Raw genomic sequence first — 23,004 nt, 5'->3', positions numbered from 1 at the left:
TGTAAACATGGCTCAGACCTGCCACACTGCGTGTGTGTGTGCAGTCTTGCACTGCTAATTTGACCTGGCAAGTGTACCCACTTTCCAGGCCCAAACCTTCACTTTTTGTGCATGTAAGGAGGCACCCCTAAGGTAGGCCCCAGGTAGCCCCTTGGGCAGGGTGCAGTGTATGTTAAAGGTGGGAGATGTAGTGATGTGTTTTACATGTCCGAACAGTGAAATACTGCCAAATGTGTTTTTCACTGTTGCAAGGTCTATCCCTCTCATACTTTAAAATAGGGGCTGACTTTAAATATATTTTAATTGCAGGTTCCCCTTTTGGAAGTAGACAGAAATATGGAGTTTGGTGTCTCTGAACTCACAATTTGAAAATACATCTTTTGGTAAAGTTGGTTTTGAAATTGTCGGTTTGAAAGTGCCACTTTTAGAAAGTGGGCCTTTTCTTGCTTAAACCATTCTGTGACTCTGCCTGCTTGTGTATTCCCTATCTGGGTCAGACTGACAGTTGGGCTGTTTGTGAATCCCCTCTAGACAAGGACACAAAGGGAGCTGGGTTGTAACCTGCATTTCCTGATGGCCCATCTGGGCTAGAGTGGAGGGAGGAGTGGTCACTTACACTTGAATGGGCTGTGCCTGCCTTCACACAATGCGGTCTCCAACCCCATGGTGTGAGTCTGGAGCCAGGAATGAGCAAGGTAGATCTTGTGAACAACAGAGACTTTCCTTTGACGTTTGCCTACTTCAAAGGCAGAAAGGGGCTTAGGAAGTGGACCCAAAACACCAGATTTTTTTATTATTTCTGGAACTTGCCAAGGAGAAGAGCTGGAGGAGGAGTATTGCCCCTTTGCCTGTGACTGTGCTTTGCTGGGTTGGCCTGCAGTTGCTGCTTCTGCCTGAAAGAGGACAAAGACTGGACTTTGGGGTATATTCCTGCTTGTGAAGTGTCTCCAAGGGCTTGGATTGAGCTTGCCTCCTGTTTTGAAGTCTCAGGGCAATCGAATACTCCCCCTGCCAGCATCTGAACTCTCTGCTGAGACTCCTGTCCTGCCAAGTGGTGCCCTACTCAGTCCCTGGGCCCTTGAAAGGAGAAGTTGGTAGAACAATGACTGAAATCCACGCACAGCAAGCCGTGCAGGGAAAATTTTGATGCAACACCTGCAATGCGGCTGTAAAAATGACACGCTTCCCCCGGCTGAAATCAATGCACCACCTGCATCACGGATAAGGAATCAACACATCACCTATATCGCGGCTAGAGAAACGACCCAAACACCCACTTGCGGCTGCTGAAAATGACAAAAACTCTGTGCAGCGCAGTTTTCCATCACCGTGCAGCCTGATTTCTCATGCATCATCTCAGGGGTCATAATAATCGTGAACCTGCATGGATCTGAGCTGCCCTGTCTGGAAATTGACGCATTGCTCTCTTGTGGGAGAGAATAACAAGAGATCGTCTACCCAACCGGAGAAGAAACTATGCACGGCCTCACTTGCTAGTAAGGAATTGACGCATCGCTGATTTTTCCGACAAAAGCTTGCCTGTGTGGATTTATTTTTTTATGCAAACCAGGTACTTTGTGTAACAACAACGTTTACATTGTTTTCTATGGAGTAAGACTCTTTTTAATTTAAACATTTATATCTTGACTTGTGTATTTTGGATTTTTGTAGTTTTGGTCTTGTTTGATTTAGATAGATATTGGCCATTTTTTTATTGGATGTGGTGTCCATTTTGTAGTGTTATCATTGTATTACTGTGTGTTTTGGTACAAACACTTTACACATTGCCTTTGAGATAAGCCTGACTGCTTGTGTCAAGCTACTAAAGGGCTGAGCAGGGGTTATGTAATTGTGTATCTCCATTGCCCTGACTACAGTGAGGGTCCCTGCTTGGACAGAGTGAAAACTAACTGCCAACCAGAGACCCCATTTCTAACAGGATAGGAGGGAACATGTGGGTGAGTCCTTTAAGAAACCTCCCAACAATGGGGGATTTGCACAGAGAAGGTTAGTCTGGCCCTAAATAGGCAGAGAAGGTAGAAAAAGTATCTGTGAGGGTGCCCAGAGCAGAGCTCTGCTGGGCAAGAGGTTGGAATGAAGAGGAGAAACAGATTTGTTGATACACCATGCCACAAATTCGTTCCAACTGCAGGCATATACCATTTTGGTTGAGGGATGCCTGGCTGCCAAGATAACATCACAGACTTCAGGAGGAAGGTCAAAAGCTGTCAACTACCACTGCTCAATGTCCACGCAAGGAGGCGCAGACTGGACAGGTTGGGGTGAAGGACTGTCCCCTGCTGCTGCGACAGAAGATACTCCCAAAGGAGCAGTCTGATCGGTGGATTGATGGCTGTGCCTAATAGCTCAGGATACCAGACTTTTCGTGCCGAGTTCGGTGCCACCAGGATTACTTGGGCCTGGCCGTGCCTGATCTTCTTCAGAACTCTGGGCAGAAGAGGTATTGGTGGGATGGCGTAAAAGAGGCCTGAGCTCCACTCGAGATAAAAAAGCGTCACTGAGCGAGTGCCGCCTTGGAAACTCCAACAATCAAAACATCTGACATTGCAAGTTCTCAGAGGAGGCAAACAGATCTAACCAAGGCTCTCCCCATTGCTGAAAGAGACCTTGTGCCACCTCCGGATGGAGATACAATTCGTAATCATCTATGCATTGATGGCTGAGTTCGTCTGCTCTGGCGTTCGGAGAGTCCACCAGTATGTTAAACCACTGGGGAAATGCCCTAGCATTCCAGCCATGTCCAGAGGTGAAGAGCCTCTTGTCAGAGGGTCCACAACCCCACTCCGCCCTTCGAGAGAGGAAAGGAATGCTTTCAATGCAAGTTGGATTCCCCGGAGCTCCAAAAGGTTGATGTGGAGCCTGGACTCCGCCGGAGACCAGAGGCCTCTGATCTTTGCCTCTCCCATGTAGCCACCCCATCTCAGGAGTGAGGCATCTGTCACTACTGTGAGATCTGGTTGGGAAAGGGAGGCGATCTGCTGCTGACCCAATCTGGATTCGACAGTCACCACTGCCGATCCACTGCAGTCCCCTTCGAAATCTAGGCCATGTCACTGGAACTTCAGGTCCCACTGCACAACCCGCATATGCCATCTGGTATGTTGGACCAGCAGGAGGCCATGAGGCCCAGCAGCCTTAGAGTCATTCTCATCCGAAATCCAGGATAGAGGCTGAAACATCAGAATCATAGCCTGAAACTGGACTGTCTCTAAAACAGCTCAGATGAAAGGGAGTGTCTGAGAAAGGTGTCAGGTGTGACTTCGGCATGTTTATAGTGAACCCCAGCAAATGCCGGAGGTTTGGCGTAGTCTAGAGGTGGGAGATGAAAGCCTGGGGAGGGTTCACCTTTAACAGCAAGTTGTCGAGGTAGAGGAAGACTGAAACCCCTAACCCGCGCAGAAGAGCTGTAACCACTGCCATCACTTTCATGATTAATTGAGGGGTGATGGTAAGGCCGAAGGGGAGCACGATGACCTGAAAGTGCTTGTGACTTACCACAAATTGCAAGTAACGTCTGTGGGCTGCAGGACAGGAATGTGGAAATAGGCTTTCTGCAAGTCCAACGCTACCATCCAGTCTCCAGGGTCCAGGGCAGACAGGACCTGAGCTAGAGTTAGCATTTTGAACTTCTCCTCTCTGAGGACTAGATTGAGGGACCAGAGATCTAAGACTGGGCAAAGGCCCTTGTCCTTTTTGAGCCCCAGAAAGTAGAGGGAATAACAACAACGACCTACTTCTATCACAGGGACCCTCTCCATGGCTCCCTTGGCCAAGAGAGCCATGACTTCTTCGCCGAGAAGTGCCAAATGTTCCTTCGCCCATTGATTGTATGATGGTACCATGGCCGGAGGAGAAGTCTCGAAGAAGAGGGACTAGCCCCTTCAGACAATTTGCAACACCCACCTGTCTGTGGTGATGGATTCCCAGTGGAGCAGGTAATGGCGGATCCTGCTGCCAACAGGTCCAGAATGTTCCAATGGACTAGGAAGGTTTTGAGGTGGTGGAGGGGGTGAAGGTGGACTGGGTGGACCGCTGGCTCCCTAAACCACAAGCAAGTTGGATCCCGCGCAGAGGCTGTGAAGCATGCACGGGTCAGTGGTCAGGTGTAAATGGATGCGGCTGGGTGCCACTTCCGTAGCCACAAAAGAGGTGAAAAGCAGACTGTGGGGGGCGAGGAGGAGCTAAAAGGTCAAGGGATCGAGCTGTAGCCCGGGAACCTTAAAGAGCTCAAGCACTGAGTCCGCTATGTCTCTGAAGAGATGGGTGCCATCAAAAGGCATGTCCAATAGAGATTGCTGTATATCCCCTGAAAAGCCAGATATCTCCAACCAGGTGTGGTGCCTCAAGGCGACTGTCGAACGTATCAGAGGGCAGTGTGCAAGTACGTGTGTCGGACGTATCAGAGGGCAGGGTGCAAGTACCTGTGTGTGAGGGCACCCCTGCACTAGCAGAGGTGCCCCCATGAACTCCAGCTCCATTTTTCTGGACATCGTGAGTGCAGGGCAGCCATTTTACCCACGTACTGGACATGTACTGGACATAGGTCGCTACCTATGTCCAGCTACATAAAGGTAACTCCGAACCTGGGAAAGTTTGGGATCAAACATGTCAGAATCATATCCTAATAGTGTTGCCAGTATTGGTTGTATGATTCCATTCACTCTGGGGGCTCCTTAGAGGACACTCAGCTTTGCTCCGACCAGTATGCAGGGCTTTCCAGGGTAGCCCGCGCTGCTGCCATCCTACAGACAGGTTTATGCCCTCCTGCTGCTCGAACAGCTCAAGCCCAAGAAGGGAGAACTAAGGATTTCCTTTGAGAGAGGGAGGCAACACCCTCTCCCTTTGGAAATAGATGTTATATGACTTAGACGGGTAGCCTCCCCAAGCCACTGGTATGCTTTGAAGGACACATTTGGTGCCCTCCTTGCATAAACCAGTCTGCACCGGATCAGGGACCTCCAGTCCCTGCACTGGCACTAAACTGGGCAATGGAAAGGGGAATTACCACTCCCCTGTCCATCACCATCCAAAGGGTGGTACCCAGAGCTCCTCCAGGTGGCCACCTGGTTCTGCCATCTTGAATCTTCTGGGAGCATCTGAGTGGCCTGGTCAGGTAGGTGACATCACAGCCCCCTCCTGATAGGTGGTCATCCTGCTAGGTGACCAATCCCCCTTCTAGGGTACAGGCCAGTTTCCTACACTGGGCCTCCTCCTGGACTCGAGGCAACACCTGCATAACAGTATCCCAGAGAGTATAGGAGTATCAACCTGAAAGGCATGCAGTGTTCACGGACTGCAGCGCTAAACTGGCAGAAGAAAACATTTTCTTCCCAAAGTTATCCAGTCTTTTTGATTCCATATAGGGGGGAGTGGAAGGAAATGCACCAGAAGAAGAGGAAGCCTGGGCTACAAGGCTTTCAGGCGTAGGATGTTGGGTCAGGAATTTTTGGTCAATCAGTGGAGTCCGATAGCCGCAGGCAACCGTCCTATTCACAGGAGCACAGGTGCTGGGTTTGGGCCAGGTACCCAGCAGGATGCCTGACTTCATTAAAGGGTAGGAGGGGTTCTGTACTGGAAGCCCCAGGCTGAAGCACTTCGGTCAGGAGGAAAGTCCTGACCTCTACAGAAGGAAGCTCAAGATCCAAAACCTCAGAAGCCCTTCTCATCACCAGGGAGTATGAAGCTCCCACCTCCATAGCCACCATAGGGGAAGAAAGCATGCCAGCATCAGGAGAGGTATCTAGTCCGCTAGCGTCGCCCAAATCCTGAAGCAAGTCCATGTCAGGGTTAAGCTGGTATTCTAAAGGGTCCAGCGATCCCTCTACACCAGTGCTCTCCAAACTTTTTAATGCCACGCCCCCACTCCCAGTTGAAAACTAAAAATCATTGGGCCCCACCTCAGAATTGTTTACAATTATTTTATAAAGAAGGCAATGTTTAAATATGTCCAGACATATTTAAACATTTCAGTTAAGTACTCTTACCTTTTTAAAAGTGCAATAACATGTTTCTGCTTAAAAAAACACTGTTATCTGTGTAATGCTTTTTTTGGCCAGAGCCTTGCGCCCTCCCTGGGATCACTTGAGGCCCCCTAGTTGGAAGACCTCTGCTCTACACTGTCCCCATATCCATACCCATAGAAAAAGGGTCAGGATCTTCCCTGGGCCCAGTATAGCCCATGGAAAACGGAATCGGCATTGAGCAACGCCGGTCCGGCTTCGGGTCATCAGGGATAAGCATAGGATCGACATTGATTGTGGGCCCAACCGACTTTGGAAGCGGCAACGCCCTTTCTGATGCCGGGGAAGATGATTGGCACGACTGCTGTTGGTATAGACCCAAGATGGATCCGGAGGTGCCCCCTGGAGCAGGGCTGAAGCTGCCGCTGCAGAATCCGAGGGCTCCCTCACATACTCTCCTGGGCCCAAAGACGCCGAACACAGGTCAGTCTGCCCAAAGATGAGGCACATGGCCTCCTAGAACTCTTTCAACTGGGCAGGGGTGGCACCAGATCCTGGAAAGTTGGGGAGACGTGGAGCCGATCCAGACACAGGCTCTGAAAACAGAGGCCTAGAGCATATCTGCTCTTCCCACGTCTCCCGAGTGACAGGGTGAAGTCGAAGAAAATGTGGCCTTCTTCGACTTCTTCTTCTTGTAACCTGAGTGTCCCGAGGACTTAGAATGGGATGAGGAGGATTGGTGATGACTCCACCTGTTTATCCCACTGTTTCCATTTTTTCAAGCCTGCTTTTTTTATGACTGTTTAAGCATCTTTCTCTTCTACATTCTTCACACCTTCTATGATTTTCTCTCTCTTGCTCGGGCCAAAGCCTAATGAGATAAAATAAGTGCCAGTCTCCAAACATAAGTGCCAATGAGCATCACCTGCAACCACCAGCTCAAATTGAGCACTGAAGAAAAGATATCACACAACCTCTGTCCTTCACAATATTAAAAATTTAGATTAGTGATAAAAACCATTATAACTAAATGCCTAATTAAAACAAAATAACTAAGGTAGATAAAATTGTATTTTAGTATTCTGCAATTTGTCAGCCAGCTCTTGCAGAACGCATTATGTTTGTGCGTGATGTAGGTAAAAAGCTACAGCACTGGTAAGACAGCTTGGAGAGTTAATAGATTTGCTGCACAGATGTCCACATTAGCCCTACAATCTTTCTCATTTGTATTTGAGAATCTGACTTGCAGGTAATAAGTGGATCGCTGTGTCAGTCACTTGCATCCCTATGCTACTGAGATTTAACCTTTATCCTACAGGCAGGACAGTTTAATATATATATGTTCAGCTAACTGAGCTATTACCAACTTCATAACTGCCAAGTGGATCTCTGTCACATACCCTACATCAATCGATCCTGTACTCTGTGATTTCTGCCCCATGGGTAAACAGTTCAAAAAAAGCAACAAGGTCCAATATGAAACCTACTTGACTAAAAAGGCATGATTTCAAAGTGTTCCACATGGCATGGGGCAACGTGGCAGATTTGGATATCAAGCCTGAGGTGTTTACTCTTCCTCCAAGCTACAGCACTCCAGCCTGGGTCTCCTGGTGGGCAGCAGATTCCCTACAGTTCACACAAGGAAGCACATTGGTCTTCTCTCAAGGAAGTGCTCAACCCAGAGAACCACAGTTCACAAAATGAAGGAAGGTCCAGTATTCCTGAAACCTGAACCCTGCAATTGGAAAGTGTAGTAAGCAGCTGGCGGTCTTCAAAGGTTGCAAAGGGAAGTGGAGGCATCTGTACACCTTGCGGCTCCACTTCTCACCTTCATGGCTCTGTGAAATCTAATGTTTCAGTACTGAATATCAAAAACAGGAAGAAGCCAGTGAAAAACCCCAGAGCCCTGGGATTTAAAGGTTATGGTACAAAGGAAAAGAACCAATTGAGCAACTCCTACAAGACGATGTGATGCCTGAGTACCAGCACAACACCTCATAAAATTGCACATATCCTAATGGGATCAATCTTCCAACATTCACAGTTTCAGTTTTAGCTACATATGTAGCACAAAGCTGCCAGTGGGCCAATGCCAACATGGTATACTTTCATCCGGCCCTTTATTACCAGCAATCTGCTATGTGGAGGCATTTACATGGGCCTTTCTCTTAACAGATTTGAGCTCAAATTACAAGTCGGCAACTGATTAAAAAGCCAGAACTGGCTGAAGGTGTTACACTTAATATGTGGTTATTTGCCCACTATGTCGTTTAGTTGATCCTCACAGGAGTGGTGTGGTATTAGGGAATGATCCAGGCCAAGACCTGTTGATGAGACATTGAGGGTAGGTAAATTAGTGTGATCCAAGACCCTACTGCAAAATGTGCCATTTTCCTAGTTTCATCTTTCCAGCCTCTTCTTGCATTTCGGTAGTTGTTTCTGTGTTTGAAAGAGGACTAAGGGGGACATATCAGGCAGATAGTGAACATGCCCTGGACGGGGGAGGGGGTGCGCTTCAAGCACAGTTTAACCTTCTGCTTAGATGGTTTCAGAGCTCAGGTATGTAAACGTGACCGAAAGTAACATTTAAAAAAATGCGAAATGCACTGCCCAATGGTGATTTACTCTTTTTTACAGGTCTCAAATGCAGCTTTTTGGAAAGAATTTTCAGAATACTTTGGCAACAGGACTAAGATTCCGTTGAAGACACTGAGCTAGTAAGAAAACATTTATCAACTCGAAAAATATTGTGGTTAGCATTAGATAATGGTATTTAAATTTTTACAACAAATTGTTTCTTGCCTCATTGCACTACATGTTATGTCAATGAAATAAAAACGGATCCCACCTCTCTTTGTTCTCAGTGTTTTTCTCCATAGTGTAGAGAATATCCCATCTGTCCAGTCATTAGTTGCAACATCAAGTCGACCAAACATCTGAGGTGCTGTTATAGCCTTGGGGTTCATTCTCATTTCACGGTGTGGTTCCCCACAGTCTGCAAAGATGAAACAAAAATATGATGCATAAGGCACATTCTGCAGAAATAATTGGAATGTACATGAATGCAAAGTGAGGAAATAAGGACTTTTTTCAGTCAAAGAAAAAACTTCAAAAATATGCATTTTTGGTATAAACGGTTGATCATTAGAGTTTGCAGAACAACCAAAACAATAAAAGAACAGCAGTTCAGTGTCAAGCACAATACCTCTGGTTTGGTCGTGCACCAGAGCGATTTTTTGTCCAAAAAGCACCAAAATATATTAAACAGGTGTTCTAATGAAACAGATAACGTTATGTACGAACAGAGAAAAACCTCCTCTATTCGATGGTCCCGCCTCCCTAGATTGTAAAATGAGTGTCCTAATGACACTATTTCAACGCTGGTTGGTTCAAACTGTAGCAAATGGTTGCTCTAGCAGCATTCTAATTGGACACCCTTTAATGCAATCAGAATATGGCTATGCTTTAGGCCCATTTGGACGCTTGCCTAGAAGCCAAACTAAGCGCAAGAGCTTAGTGAATGCAAGACAATTATGCATGGAGAGGTAATTTCACGTCAGGCAACGGACCACGCCAATTGTAGTACATGTAGGTTGCCTATTTTGTAGCCTGTTGTAGGCTAAAGACTAAAAAAACTTCTCCCTAATCTTCTTCTCAAGCTTTTGCATAATTTTCCCCTGTGTTCACATTTCTCATTTATAACCACATGCTGAGGGATGGCAAAAATGGCGGACTTCTAGGAGTTCCTCTGTGAACACTGTTGCACCCTACAGAGAAGGGATGGTGAAGGCGGCCCTCTGTACGACCACGGGCCTCCCCTGGAGCTCCTGGGCATAGTCCAAGATCCCTGGTCCACAGCACACCACAATACCTGTGCCTGTCACATGTGTCTACCCCTGTGGCTACCTGTGGGCCCATGTTGTTGAAGTCTGCAGAGGGTTTTGAATCCTGGGTTGTACAAGGAGGGATGCCGCAGAGGGTTGGGGGCCTCTAGGTGCTGGGGCGAACTTTAAATGCCTGTGGTTTCTGACCAGTGTGCTTTCCCATGCCCCTTCCCCATGCGGGGCAACAGAGGTGCAAAGTGCCCCCTCCCCCCCTAAACAGTATGGCAGCCCACAGAGCAAAAAAGGACCCCAAGCCGAAAGATTTGCTTGCCAAGGTGGCTTCAAGGAAGATTGATTCCCCTAAGAATACGGACAGTACTGAACACCTGACCTCACAGGAGACCGGGGCTGTCATGGAGGAGCTCTTGGCTCCTTTCACCAGATCGTTCATGGAGGCCCTCTTTGCCAAGCTCTGAAAGGATGTAGTGCACTCCGGGATGATGTGAATACGGACATCAAGGAGGTTAAAAAGAAAGTGGAGGAATTGGGTCAACAAGTGGTGATGCTGGAGACAGGTGGAGATGCCCAGGAAGAAGAAACAGAGAATTATAGACAAGAGCTAATGGAACTATGCAGATAGAAAATGGACCTGCAACTTCACGCAGAAGACCGTGAAAACAGATTGCACCGCTCCAACATTCGCATCAAAGAGGACCCACTGCAAGCTGACACAGGAGACTTAGAGAACTATGTTATCTGATTATTCCGCCAGGAGCTTCCTTAACTGGCCGAGAAGAGATTGTGCTTGATATTACTCACAGGGTGGGCCTCCCCTCTTCTGCACCTGGTCAACCTCAGGACACGTTAACCAGCATCCTTAACAGCCTAAAAGTAGCTATAATGGCACCAGCCAGGGACCAAGGGCCCATGCTGTTTGAGGGAGCCAAAGTATGGCTTTATCAGGACTTGTCACCCATGACCCTATAACGATGTTACCTCTTCAGACCGGTTACCAATTTTCTTTGGGAGGATGCAATAAAACACAAATAAGGACACCCCTTGAGGCTGATTTTCATGTGGGACAATGGCGTCCTGTGGCTGAAAGCACTTTCGGAAGACACAGTCCCAGGAGAAAGACCATAAACCCCACCAAAGCACAAAACCCATAATCACAGACAGCGGCACCGCACTCGGAGGGACACCCTTAAGCCCATGTTAGACGAAATCCGATGAGAATGTAGTGCATTCATCCAGCAGCTACAGGACGCTGCCCTGGACTCCACATCAGATTTATTGTCGCCTGCTGACCTCCAATGTATGAAAGTGTTAATCCCTCACAGGGGTGCAGGGCCAGAAAATGTGGGTGGACTGGCCATCACCGCAAACATAGCTGTTTATGATACACAACCAGACTGGCGGAGATTCTACCACATCTGGCTCAACTACTTACTTTAAAGGAGCTATCGCTGTGACTCAGACACTCACATTTTGGGAACTCCTATGGAGGGAGTGGTCGTTTTTGTGGTTCTTCTACCCAAGCTTGCCATTCCCTTTGACCAGGAGGTCCCCGTTACTGATACCTCTGTCACCTCAGGTGGTGATGTCATCACTACAGTCTGGGTAAACTGCCCACGTCCTGGGTTAAAAATCTCAAGGCCCTCTTCTGCCTGCAGCTGGTTCGGATAATCAGATAAGCTTCAATGCCAGAGGCCTTAACTCACCTGCCACACAACTGGCTCTTGTTCATAGTGTGTATTCTTGATAGATCCATTCATGATGAAAAGCGATTTCGAACCCATTAACAAATATTCTTAAGTCTTGCAGGACTCATTGTTGCCTTGAGTGCACCATCCCCATGTAATGTGCAGATGCTTATAGAAAGCCTAGTCCAGCGCTGTATTTCATGTGAAAACTACCAAAAAAGTAACAAACTCAGTCCACATGTAAGTGTAACCTAAACATGAACTTCTCTTGTTAGGTCGGACTTAACAGTATTTTTTTGCCAGGTCTCTTTTCAACAAAACAACAATACATACCACAAACTCTATACAAAAGTGAGTTTCAGGTCATCACCATTGTGTCATTAGCTTGTTTGGGTCTGAGTCTTCAACAACTGTGTGTTTCCAAAGGTCCTTCGCTTTTTGGATCATCCCAAGGCATTTTGCAGATGTCTACATATTGCAAAGGGGTGAATTCATGGCATCAGCAACACAGCTGCTGCTGGTTAAGTCCCACACGGAAGGTAATGACTAGTTACACTGTTTTAGAGTCCAATGGCATACGATTTGCTGGTGACGCTGAACCCCACAAGCATAATACAGTTCCAAGAGCTTCTCTTTCACATTACTTAGATTGTGAGATAGAAGCTTTTTAGGGGCCATGGAAAAGGAGGCTGTGGGGAAGAGCCAGCCTATGATGAAAACGGCACTGAAAGAGGCAGACCAAAAGCTTTGGATGCTTCTATAAGGCTGAAAAAAGTTTGAGAAGCAGTCTGATGTATGATCAAGTAAGGATTTGTGACTTGAATTGGAAAAACCTGAGAGCTCCTCAGTTGTCTGTCTGGCGGGAGGAGGTGGAGCTCTGGGGTTTGGCTGAGAGCGTGGCCCTGCACCAGGAGGAATATATGGGGCCTTCTCAGACAACCTATTTCTATGGTCTGGGATGCACTATTGGAGGCCTTTAAGGCATATGACTCAGAACCTGACACGAAGAGTTGAGCATCGTACTTATTATGCCTCAGCTATTGATGTGCTCCACCCTTGCTCCATGGCCTCAATCTCTGAGAATATATACTTATCTGTTTCATTATGACCTCCTCTAAATGTCTTTAAATAATATGGTTATATGCAAAAAACACTCCCTCAGGTGACAAGTTTGTTAAAGTTATTGTGGGGAGGGAATGTTAGGGGTTATGATATTGATTACTATTTTTGGATGTATTATGCCATATTTACGCATACTGTATTTTATTAACAGACAAAGATGTTATGTGTGGTATCCTATCAATCCTACTGAATCACATATGTTCAAGAATTACAACTGTATAGAATGTATCAAGCTAAGAAATCCTAATAAAGGTTGTGTTAAAAAGTAATGATTTGTGACCTAAGCAAAGAGTCTTTATTTGTGATTTTCCTGCATTTGCTGTTTACCTGCGATGCTGCGCCTGGGACATCGAAGTCCAGAATCCAGCTAGGCACAAAGGAGGAGGTAGACACCATATAAACCGGTGCATGCTCCCACAGCGCGGGTTCCTTTCCTGGATTGGCTGCTTAACTGCGACCAAGTGTGCTTCAACATGGGACAAAAAGTCCAGAATCCTGCAGAGCAATGAGGACATGGGAGATGCCATGTAAATCAGCACGTTCTCCCACAGCGCAGGATGCACACAGGCCCATCTAACCCACGAACAGCGCTGAAAAATCAGAGCAAACTGCACCATGTGGTGCGCACCAGCACACAGCCCTTTGACTTGATTTTGCTGCTGCACGAGTAAAAAAACTAATCAAGCAGCAGCAAATTTACTTGGGAAGCATCTTTCTGACCGCAACAATTCGCAATGGCGCTAGGGGATGCAGAATCTCACTCACACTCGCATTTCTGGAACCTTGCTGGAAAAAATTCCACCATGTAGCGATTGAAGGAATTTGGCAGCCTCCAAATGCTGCCAATTTCGTGGGTGGAATGAAACATTCTGCCCACCCCCAGTAACAAATATGGGGAAGGATTTGGCTTCATTTCCACTAATGGAGGTGAGTAGCTGTTATTTAACATTGGTAGCCTTTAATGTTAATAGAGCTAAGTAATATTTTTATGCAATGAAAGGTGCCCTTCTAGAGGAAGAGTTATGGCTGAAAGATATTATTATTTGTGCCAATTTTAATTTTAATTTGGAAAACATTCTAGACAGTGACGCATGGGCCCTAACAGAGACTCTTGAAGGATTCAATCCATCCCAACTATTTACTGATACTACCCAGATAGAAGGGCACACAAATGATGAGCTGTTTACTAACAACCCTCAAGTGATAATAAAAGACTCCCTGCCATTAGCCTGGACAGATCATCATGCAGTCATGTTTGACAATATGCTAAAATCCAAAGGTGTCCCTGAAAAGCCTGTGCATCAGTCTTTTAAAAACTGTGCCTTGGATAAAGAGCAGAAAGAACTATCAAATCAAAATTAGCAGGCACAGCACACAAACATGTTGGAAATGTGGACAGCAAATCCAGGAATTCAATCAAGTAGCTAAACTCAGCTGTAGGAAGCTGGGTCTGTACATACTATATCAAAATTAGATATAGTGTGCAAGGAGTCCAGGGGCTCCCCAGAGGCTTAACAGAGGCTAAAGTAGATAATACTAATGTTCTCTTTTGTGGTAGTGTGGTCGAGCAGTTAGGCTTATCAGAGGGTACTGTAAGGCGTTTGTCGTACACACATAGGCAATAAAGGAAGCACACACTAAATGACTAACTCCAGACCAATTGTTTTAATATTGCAAAAATATATTTTGTTACTTTATTTCTACAACCACAAGATTCAAGTTGCAGGTAAGTACTTTTGCAAGTTAAACTATTGTTTAGAATTGGCAAGTTATACGGTTTTCGAATAAATAGCAATAATCTGTTTTAAAAGTTGACAGTGCAATTTTCAGAAACAGTTCTAGAGGGGAAGAAAAGTTAGTAAGGTTTTGAGGTAAGTACAACACTTACATTTCTAGTCTCCAGGAGTTAGGATGTCCACAGGTTGGGGGTTCAAGTTAAACCCAAACACCCACTACCAGCAACATGGGGCCGGAAGGGGATAGAGGCCAAAGTTGAGGTAGATTTAACAAGGGCTCTTTTGGAGACTGGGGGCACTCGGAATCAGGCCTACTTGCAGGTAAGTACCTGTGTCTTCGGAGGGCAGACCTGGGGGGTTTAGAGGAGCACCGGGGGAGAGGGCAGGTCAGCCACAAACACACACCCTCAGTGTTGCAGGGTCGGCTGGGTGCAGGGTGGAAACACAGTATCGGGCTCTCCATGATTTCCTATAGGAGGACCCCGGGGGGGTCACAAAGATGATGCAGGTAAAGTGCAGGGGGTCTGTTCCAGGAACCAAGGCTGAACAAGGAGGAGGGCCACCAGCTGGACGTTGCTGCACCGAAGGTCAGATTCCCCAAGGCCAGGGGGCTGCAGGTGCATGGGTACCTTTTGGCATCCGGAATCTTCTTTCGGTTCTGTCGCGGACAGGGGGGTCCTCCGGATTCAGGTTGCAGGAGTCATCGTTTTAGACAGGAAAGGTCAACCCAGGGTGGGCATTTGCTCAGAATCGCTGGGGGACCAGCTCTAGTCAGTTGGGCCATCTGCACAAAGGCCATGGGCATCAGGTGCAGAGTGGGCAGGACTCGTGGATCTGGGGTGGTTCTGGAGTCCTTGGATGGAGTTTCTTCTTGGATGGGGCCGCTGTCCATGGGAATTCTTGGTCCTCTGTGATGCAGGCAGTCCTCTGGAGGATTTTCAGAGGTCACTGGTCCTGCAGGATGTTTAGCCTTCTTTTAGTAGGGCTTTAGAAGCTGGAGACAGGCCGGCAGGGCTGTGGCCAAGTCAGTTTGGGTCTTCAGTCTTCTCTGCAGGGGTTAAACCTGGAAGACCTTCTTTCTTCTTGTGAGGTTGCCAGGAATCTGACAAGCTAGGTTGAGGGAAGCCCTTAAATCCTGGATTTAGGGGTGTTACAGTGGTCAGAGGGCAGTAGCCAATAGCTACTGTCTTACACGGTGGCTACACCATTGCTGTGTCCACTCCCTTTGGGGAGGGGGACATAGAGCTAACCCAATTGGTCCCTGCTCTCCAAACTAAGATGGAGGATTTTGCAAGAAGGGGGTCACCGCAGCTCTGGACACCTTAGGGGTGCTCCCATATGAGGGGGTCACTCCTCCTTGTTTTCCCTAATTTTTCCGCTAAACTTGCTGATAAAAGTGGGGCTTTGTCCAGGGGGCGGGCAACTCCACTAGCTGGAGTTCCCTGGGGCACTGTAACAAGAAGCCTGAGCCTTTGAGGCTCACCGCCAGGTGTTACAGTTCCTGCAGAGAGGAGGTGTGAAGCAACTCTACCCAGTGCAGGCTTTATTTCTGGCTACAGAGAGCACACAGGCTTTCACCCCATGTGGTTAGAAACTCATCTGGGAGTAGCAGGCTGGCACAGACTGGTTAGTCCTGCACTAGCAGTTTGGCTAACATACAGGGGGCATCTCTATGATCCGCCCTGGGTACATTTTTCAATAAATTCAACTCTGTGGGTTTATTGTGCTGAGGAGTTTGATTCCAAACTTCCCAGTATTCAGTGAAGCCATTATGGAACTGTTGAGTTCATAATGACAAACTCCCAGCCCATATACTTAATATGGCCACACTGCACTTACAATGTCTAAGAATGGACTTAGACACTGTAGGGGCATATTGCTCATGCAGATATGTATGCCCTTACCTGTGGTATAGTGCACCCTGCCTTAGGGCTTTAAGATCTGCTCGAGGGGTGACTTATCTGTGCTACAGGCAGTGGTTTGTGGGCACAGCACCCTGAGAGGGGTGCCATGTCAACTTAGACTTTTTCTCCCCACCAGCATGTTGCAGCCCTTGGGAGACCTTCCCTGGCCACAAGGCCCTTGGTACAATGGGTACCTTTTACAAGGGACTTAACTGTGTGCAATTGTGGGAACAATGGTATAGTTTTTGGGAAAGAACACTGGTGCTGGGTCCTGGTTAGCAGGATCACAGCACACTCTCAGTCAAGTTTGCATCAATATCAGGCAAAAAGTGTGTGGGGGGTAACCATGCCAAAAAGGGCACTTTCCTACATCAGCCGTATCTTTTTCCACCCCGTTTAGAGTAGTACGTTCATCAAAAAGTAAACCTTCAGCCCCTTGGATTACCAAGAACCTTAGACTACAAAAGCAAGTCTAAAGAAGGCAAGTGTGCAAATGGAGGAAACAATATAATAAAGCAGAAAAAGACAAGTGTAGAGTATGTATGGAGCACTGTAAAATCTGTTGCTCAGGGAAAAAATGCTTATTTTACTCAAAAAATTGAAACAGCCAAAAACTCCCTGAAAGCACTTTTTGAGGTTGCGTCCAAATTGGCCTCAGTCCCTGGGAATAACACGATCAATAGCAGTCAAGCCTTTTGTGATACACTCACAAATTACTTTCTGGACAGAGTGGCCCAGATGTTTAATAAATCTGACCAAAAGTGTACTAGCAAACAGGATGGCATAATTCAACCTGCCTCCCATGATGATTTCCCCAAGTTTACCAACTTCTCTTCTTGTTTGATAAACCAAGTAACCTTGTTAATTCTAGGTACCAAATCTAGCTCACCCATGGATCCATACCCTCCAGAAATCATCAAATTAGCAGCAGAAATGGTGGCCACCTCTTTGACTAGTATTTTCTACTTGATGTGTGAGTCCAGACTCTTTCCTACCCAATGGAAGGAAGCGTCTACCTCTACTAAAAAACCTAACCTAAATCCCACAGACCCAAATAATTTTCAGCCTATCTCTCGACTACCTTTACCAAAAAAGCCATAGAAAAGGCTATAAACCAGCAACTGGCACTGTTTTTACAGGACATCCAACTGCTAGATGCCACTCAGTTCCGGTTCAAAAACGGTCATAGACCAAAACAGTGTCATAAAGACAACTGAAGAGGTTAGAATGACAGTAGATGGTGGTGGCAGTGCGGCGTTTGTACGCCTCAATTTATCGGCAGCCTTCGACACAGTCGACCATACGTTCTTAGTCGACCATCTCCAGGCTGTCTGTATTGAGGGGTCAGCTCTGGCACTGCTAGAATATTTCTATCTGAAAAAAGCAAGTGGTGGCATTGGATCAATTTCTATCTGAGGCTTTTTCTTTGCCATGTGGGGTTCCGCAGGTATCCTCACTTATTCCTACCCTGTTCAATGTTTACGTTAAATTGATGGCAGTCTTGATAAGATCTTTTGGAAGATTGGTCTTATGCTGATGACTCCCAGCTCTCTATGGCATAGGCCCAGGCTATTTGAAAAAAATCTTTTAAACTGTACAGTCCAGTGATTAACCTTTGTTCCACTGGCGCTCTGAAACTGATGGTTCCCATGTTCAAATGGACCAAGTGGGGAGAAAGAAGTTTTGTCACCTCAACTGCAACAAAATGGAAGTCCATCTTCCTATTAGAACTAAACCTAATCTACTAGCATTCAGGAAGGAAGTCAAAACCTGGTTATTCACCAGCTAAGGTTGTTTTAATGCTTGTCTCACTCAGAACTAGAGCGCTGACACCTCTGGGTATTCGCCTGTGCTTTAAAAGTCTCTTTAACATCAACATTAACAATAGTCGTCCATTCCCTTCAAAAGAGGCTTGTGGTGTAGTAGGGGAGAATCAAGACAGGCACACTTCCAACATAATTCATACAGGGAAGTGTTGAATTACATGTTATATAAATACAATCTGATCTTGTTGGAGGTAATTAATAACCCCGCATCCCCAGCTTTGCCAACATTTATATGGAGAAGAGAAATGAGCACGATTAACACATGATAATGTCAACAAAGTTTGTTGGTAAACTTTTAAGTTTTGATGTAAAGTAAAAACAATAGGAGCAATCATAATTACCTAGTGTATAATCTTAGGTGAACTACTCAAAAACAAATTAAGTACTTTAAATCAGAAAACGTAGAGGCTGAAAGACCTAACAGGGTGAGACTTAAGTAGTCTAGGGTGGATCCAAGTAAATTAATCGCAGCTGTGGTGAAACAATAATAGACAAGAATTTCTGGTCTCCATGGTACATTTGGCAAAGCACAGCCCCACAAGGGAAGCTCGCAAAAGATTTCTAAAAAAATTAACTTAATATTGATAAGGCTGGAAGGGAAGGCGAAAGAGCAAGAAAATCTTATAAGAACTGCACAGAAGTATGATTTGATTACACATGCACAATTACTTGCAGAAAGTTAAAGTGAGATTACAATACAAACAAGTGTTAGCACACAGGAAAAAGGAACTACAAGGACAGGCATAGGTGAATTTAGTGCAGGAGGCTGAGACAAATGATACTTGTTTATGTTGGAAGACCATAAATTATGCTTTTTTTAAGGGATGATGCATCACCTCAAATGAAGTTGTTGGCATCAGCTCAAGCTTGCACGGGCCATTATAAAGTAATGTTTAACCCTATAAATGAGTGTAATTGAGGATATGATGATGGTAATTCTACTAAAATGTAATGGCAGGAAATGTTACTGTATCTTGATGAATGAACTGATTGTTGCTATAAATAAAAGTGCAAAAAGGAGGGTAGCTAGCCCACTCGGGGTACCAGTAGACATATACGAGTCTATTGGAGCACTGGGCTTCAGTCTTAACATTGGTTCTAAATGCAGCAGGGGCAGGTAGTATCCCTATCACTTGGACAGAATCAATAATTGTTTCCATATATAAAAAAAGGTAGCAAGGTTGCTCCAAAATGCTATTGACCAATATAACTCCAAGATTCATTTGCTAAAGACACAGGAAGAGTGGTCCTGGACGACTTGGAGTTGGGGGAAAAAAAGAGAATGCTATACTTACTGAATCAATTCAGAAGGGGCTTTAATAAGGTGGAACAGTGCCTGAGCTTGAACTCATAATAGGAAAATTCATCACGGCTAAAGGAGGACATGGTCATATCTGCTTCATGGATTTGAGAATTGCCTTTGACCTGGTCACCCATCTTATATTATGGCAAATAATACTATCATTAGGCACCCGACAAAGATATTGTGACACTTTTGGTATGAATGAATGGAAACGTAAATACTTTGGTTCATTACTTCCCTAATGGGGAATGTACTAACCCTTTTAGGGTTGCAAAAGGGGTTAGACAAGGTTGCGTCCTTGTGCCATTTCTCTTCTCAAAATATATTAAAGAAGTGGATAGAGAGCTTCAAGTGATCGGCCAGACTACCCTGGAACAGGAACCAAGTATGTCTCTGTACTATTATATGTAGATGATGCAGTCCTATTATTTCGTTGGTTTCCAACAAGTTATTGATCATTTTGTTAAGCACATGGAGGCAAGAGATTTGAAAGTTAATTTTCAAAGACTTTTACTGTGGCAAGAGAACACTCAAGACAGGCTATCACCATATTAAAGGACTCCCAATAGAGAGTTAAATCCTTCTATTTGGGGATACAGTTTACCTCAAGTGATACGTGGGACAAACAACAGCAAATTTGTTGGGTAAACCGGATGCCCTCTGCTGAAGGTGTGTTTAGGATTGCATCAAAATTAGGCAGTAAACTGATCAGGGAAATGATGACAACTTATAAAAGCAAATGTCTATCAGTGGTCACATGTGGTGGGTGATAACAGGGGTTTGGTAACTCCTTCATCTTGCAAACACAGGAAAACCATTTCCTGTGGTGCATACTTGCTGTCCTCAAATCAGCACCCGTATTTATTACACACAGGGAGCTGGTGCTCTAATTTATTGAAAAATCTTTTAAATGGAAAACTGATACATTTATGGCATGCCATTTGGAGTAAGGAGGAGACATCATTTACTAAAGGTATTGTAAAGGAATGTATGTCTCTTGACTACTATAAGAAACTTCCATGGCTTTCTCATATTATAGGAGTATTAACGAGATTCACTGACCTAGCCTTAATGGACAGTGCTGAGTCTGTCACATATTACTCCAAGAATTAACTAAAGCGGCTCTTAATCAATTTTAGAGAGGAGTTAAGAACATCGAACTAAGTAAATCATCAATTAGAATTTTTCTACCTGTCCTGCAACATGAAGAAATACAAACCTATCTCCTCATAGTCACCTGTATATAGCATCAATATATTTCGACCTGCTTTTGGCTGAGCATGGTTCATAACAGGGATGGATTCCTAAACATGTGGCAGTGAAGTAAGGATGGACCAAACTACCAATGTGATGGAAAATCGATACAAACTACTTTGCACTCTGTACTTTTCTGCACGTTTTATAGTAATTTAATGAAGCACTTTCTCAAGCCATATTTTGTAAATAGGAATTTCAGTCATAATGAAAGGCATGCATAAATGAGGGTCAGAGCTCTCCACTCATAAGTCTTTCTGTGACATTCACTGTTGCAGCAGTGTCTGAAACTTCTTTGCTTCTTGGAGTGTGCCTGTATACAAGATGGCACTGTGGTGTTTTACAATGTTGTTCTCCATAATATGTTTTAGTATTGTTAAGGTTTTCCTTTAATCTTTGTGTGTAGTAGCAAGAGGTATTCCTTCTCCTTTGCTCCACCTCGCACTGCTGTGTGTATTGTTCCAAGTGGTTCAGCTACCCTGAGTAGTTTGAATGTGTTTTGTTTAGTTCTGGCGACTCACTTGTATTGGATGCTGTATAGGCTGTTGGGGACCTTTATTTGTAATAAAGACTCATTTTACATCTGCCAAGTCTTTCTACTTTCTTCAATTTGGCGATGAGTCGCTGGTTCCCAACTGTGGATCCTTCCACCGCTGGAGACATTTGCTTGTTGTGTTTTCATAATCTTCCAAGGATTTCCACATAACACGCCATTGAGGTTTGGCTGCTCTTTTCATACCGCGGTGTGTGCTGTTCCTTGGTTGAAATTCAGAGTTTACCTGATTTAGAATTTTTCTCCACTTTGTCGGGTGGCCGTAACATAACTGACATCATCCATACCTCAACGACGTACCCTGCGCTACATGCCTTACCGTGACCCAATAACCTCTTACGTTCTCTACGTGCCACCATCTTTAGTTATCTCTTTATCTACAATTTCATCCCTTCACTGCCAGGCCTTTTCCCCCTCAGGTGCCAAGCCTTTCTTTGGCTATTTGGGGCAGTTCGCATTTAGGCCCTCATAAATTTTTGTCCACATAAGCTACCCACGCCAAATTTACGTCCTTTTTTCCAACATCCTAGGGATTCTAGAGGTACCCAGACTTTGTGAGTTCTGAAGGAGACCAAGAAATCAGCAAAATACAGAGAATTATTTTTTTGGGAAAAAAGGACTGCAGAAGAAGGCTTGTGTTTTTTTCCCCTGAAAACTGCATCAATAAATGGTTTGTGGTGCTAAAATCACCATCTTCCCAGCTTTCAGGAACAGGCAGAGTTGAACCAGAAACCCACATTTTTCAACACAATTTTGGCATTTTACTGGGACATACCCCATTTTTACTATTTTTTATGCTTTCCACCTCCTTCCAGTTAGTGACAGAAATGGGTGTGAAACGAATGCTGGATCCCAGACAGCTAAACATTTCTGAAAAGTAGACAAAATTCTGAATTCAGCAAGGGGTAATTTATGTAGATCTTACAAGAGTTTCCTACAGAAAATAACAGCTGAAATAAAAAAATATTAAAATTGAGGTGAAAAGAAAAGCCATTTTTCTCCACCTTTTACTCTGTAACTTTTTCCTACGATGTCAGATTTTTTAAAGCAATATACCTTTACCTCTGCTGGACTCCTCTGGTTGCGGGGATTGTAGGGCTTGTAGGTTCATCAAGAACCCTAGGTACCCAGAGCCAACAAATGAGCTGCACCTTCCAATGGGTTTTCATTCTATACCGGGCATACAGCAATTCAGTTGCTGAAATATGAAGAGTGAAAAACAGGTATCAAGAAAACCTTTGTATTTCCAAAATGGGCACAAGATAAGGTGTTGAGAAGCAGTTGAAATCTGAGGTGTTTTTTGCAAAGTGCCTAGCTGTGGATTTTGGCCTCTAGCTCAACCAGCACCTAGGGAAACCTACCAAACCTGCAAATGTTTTAAACTAGACACCTAGGGGAATCCAAGATGGGGCGACTTGTGGGGCTCTCACCAGGTTCTGTTAACCAGAATCCTTTGCAAACCTCAACATTTGGGAAAAAAACACTTATTCCTCACATTTTGGTGACAGACAGTTCTGGAATCTGAGAGGAGCCACAAATTTCCTTCTACTCATCATTCCCCCAGGTCTCACGATAAAAATGGTACCTCACTTGTATGGGTAGGCCTAGTGCCCGCAAAAGGAAATGCCCCTAAGCACTATCTGGGCACATCAAAATTCTCAAATACAAAGCTACCTGTTTTTGCAGGGGGGACCTGAGTTTTTGGTCCAGGGCTCAGCAGCCTTCTCGGGAAACCTACGAAACCCAGACATTTCTGAAAACTAGACACCCAAGGGAGTTCAGGAAGGTGTGACTTGTG

At 45.2% G+C, this 23,004-nt stretch overlaps 1 protein-coding gene across 1 annotated transcript in view; it reads right to left on the bottom strand.

Annotated features, from left to right (window-relative positions):
* Nucleotides 1–23,004, bottom strand: part of DNAH5 (dynein axonemal heavy chain 5) — a 4,110,061-nt gene that overhangs the window by 1,336,176 nt on the left and 2,750,881 nt on the right. The window contains exon 42 of the mRNA XM_069219645.1: nt 8,830–8,976. Within this exon, the coding sequence (XP_069075746.1) occupies nt 8,830–8,976 (147 nt within the window). The remainder of the gene's footprint in view (nt 1–8,829; nt 8,977–23,004) is intronic.

Source organism: Pleurodeles waltl, chromosome 2_2 (assembly GCF_031143425.1).
Source record: "Pleurodeles waltl isolate 20211129_DDA chromosome 2_2, aPleWal1.hap1.20221129, whole genome shotgun sequence".
Classification (NCBI taxonomy): Eukaryota; Metazoa; Chordata; class Amphibia; order Caudata; family Salamandridae; genus Pleurodeles; species Pleurodeles waltl.
Note: the sequence above shows the minus strand (reverse complement) of the source record. Positions and strands in the feature narration are given on the sequence as shown.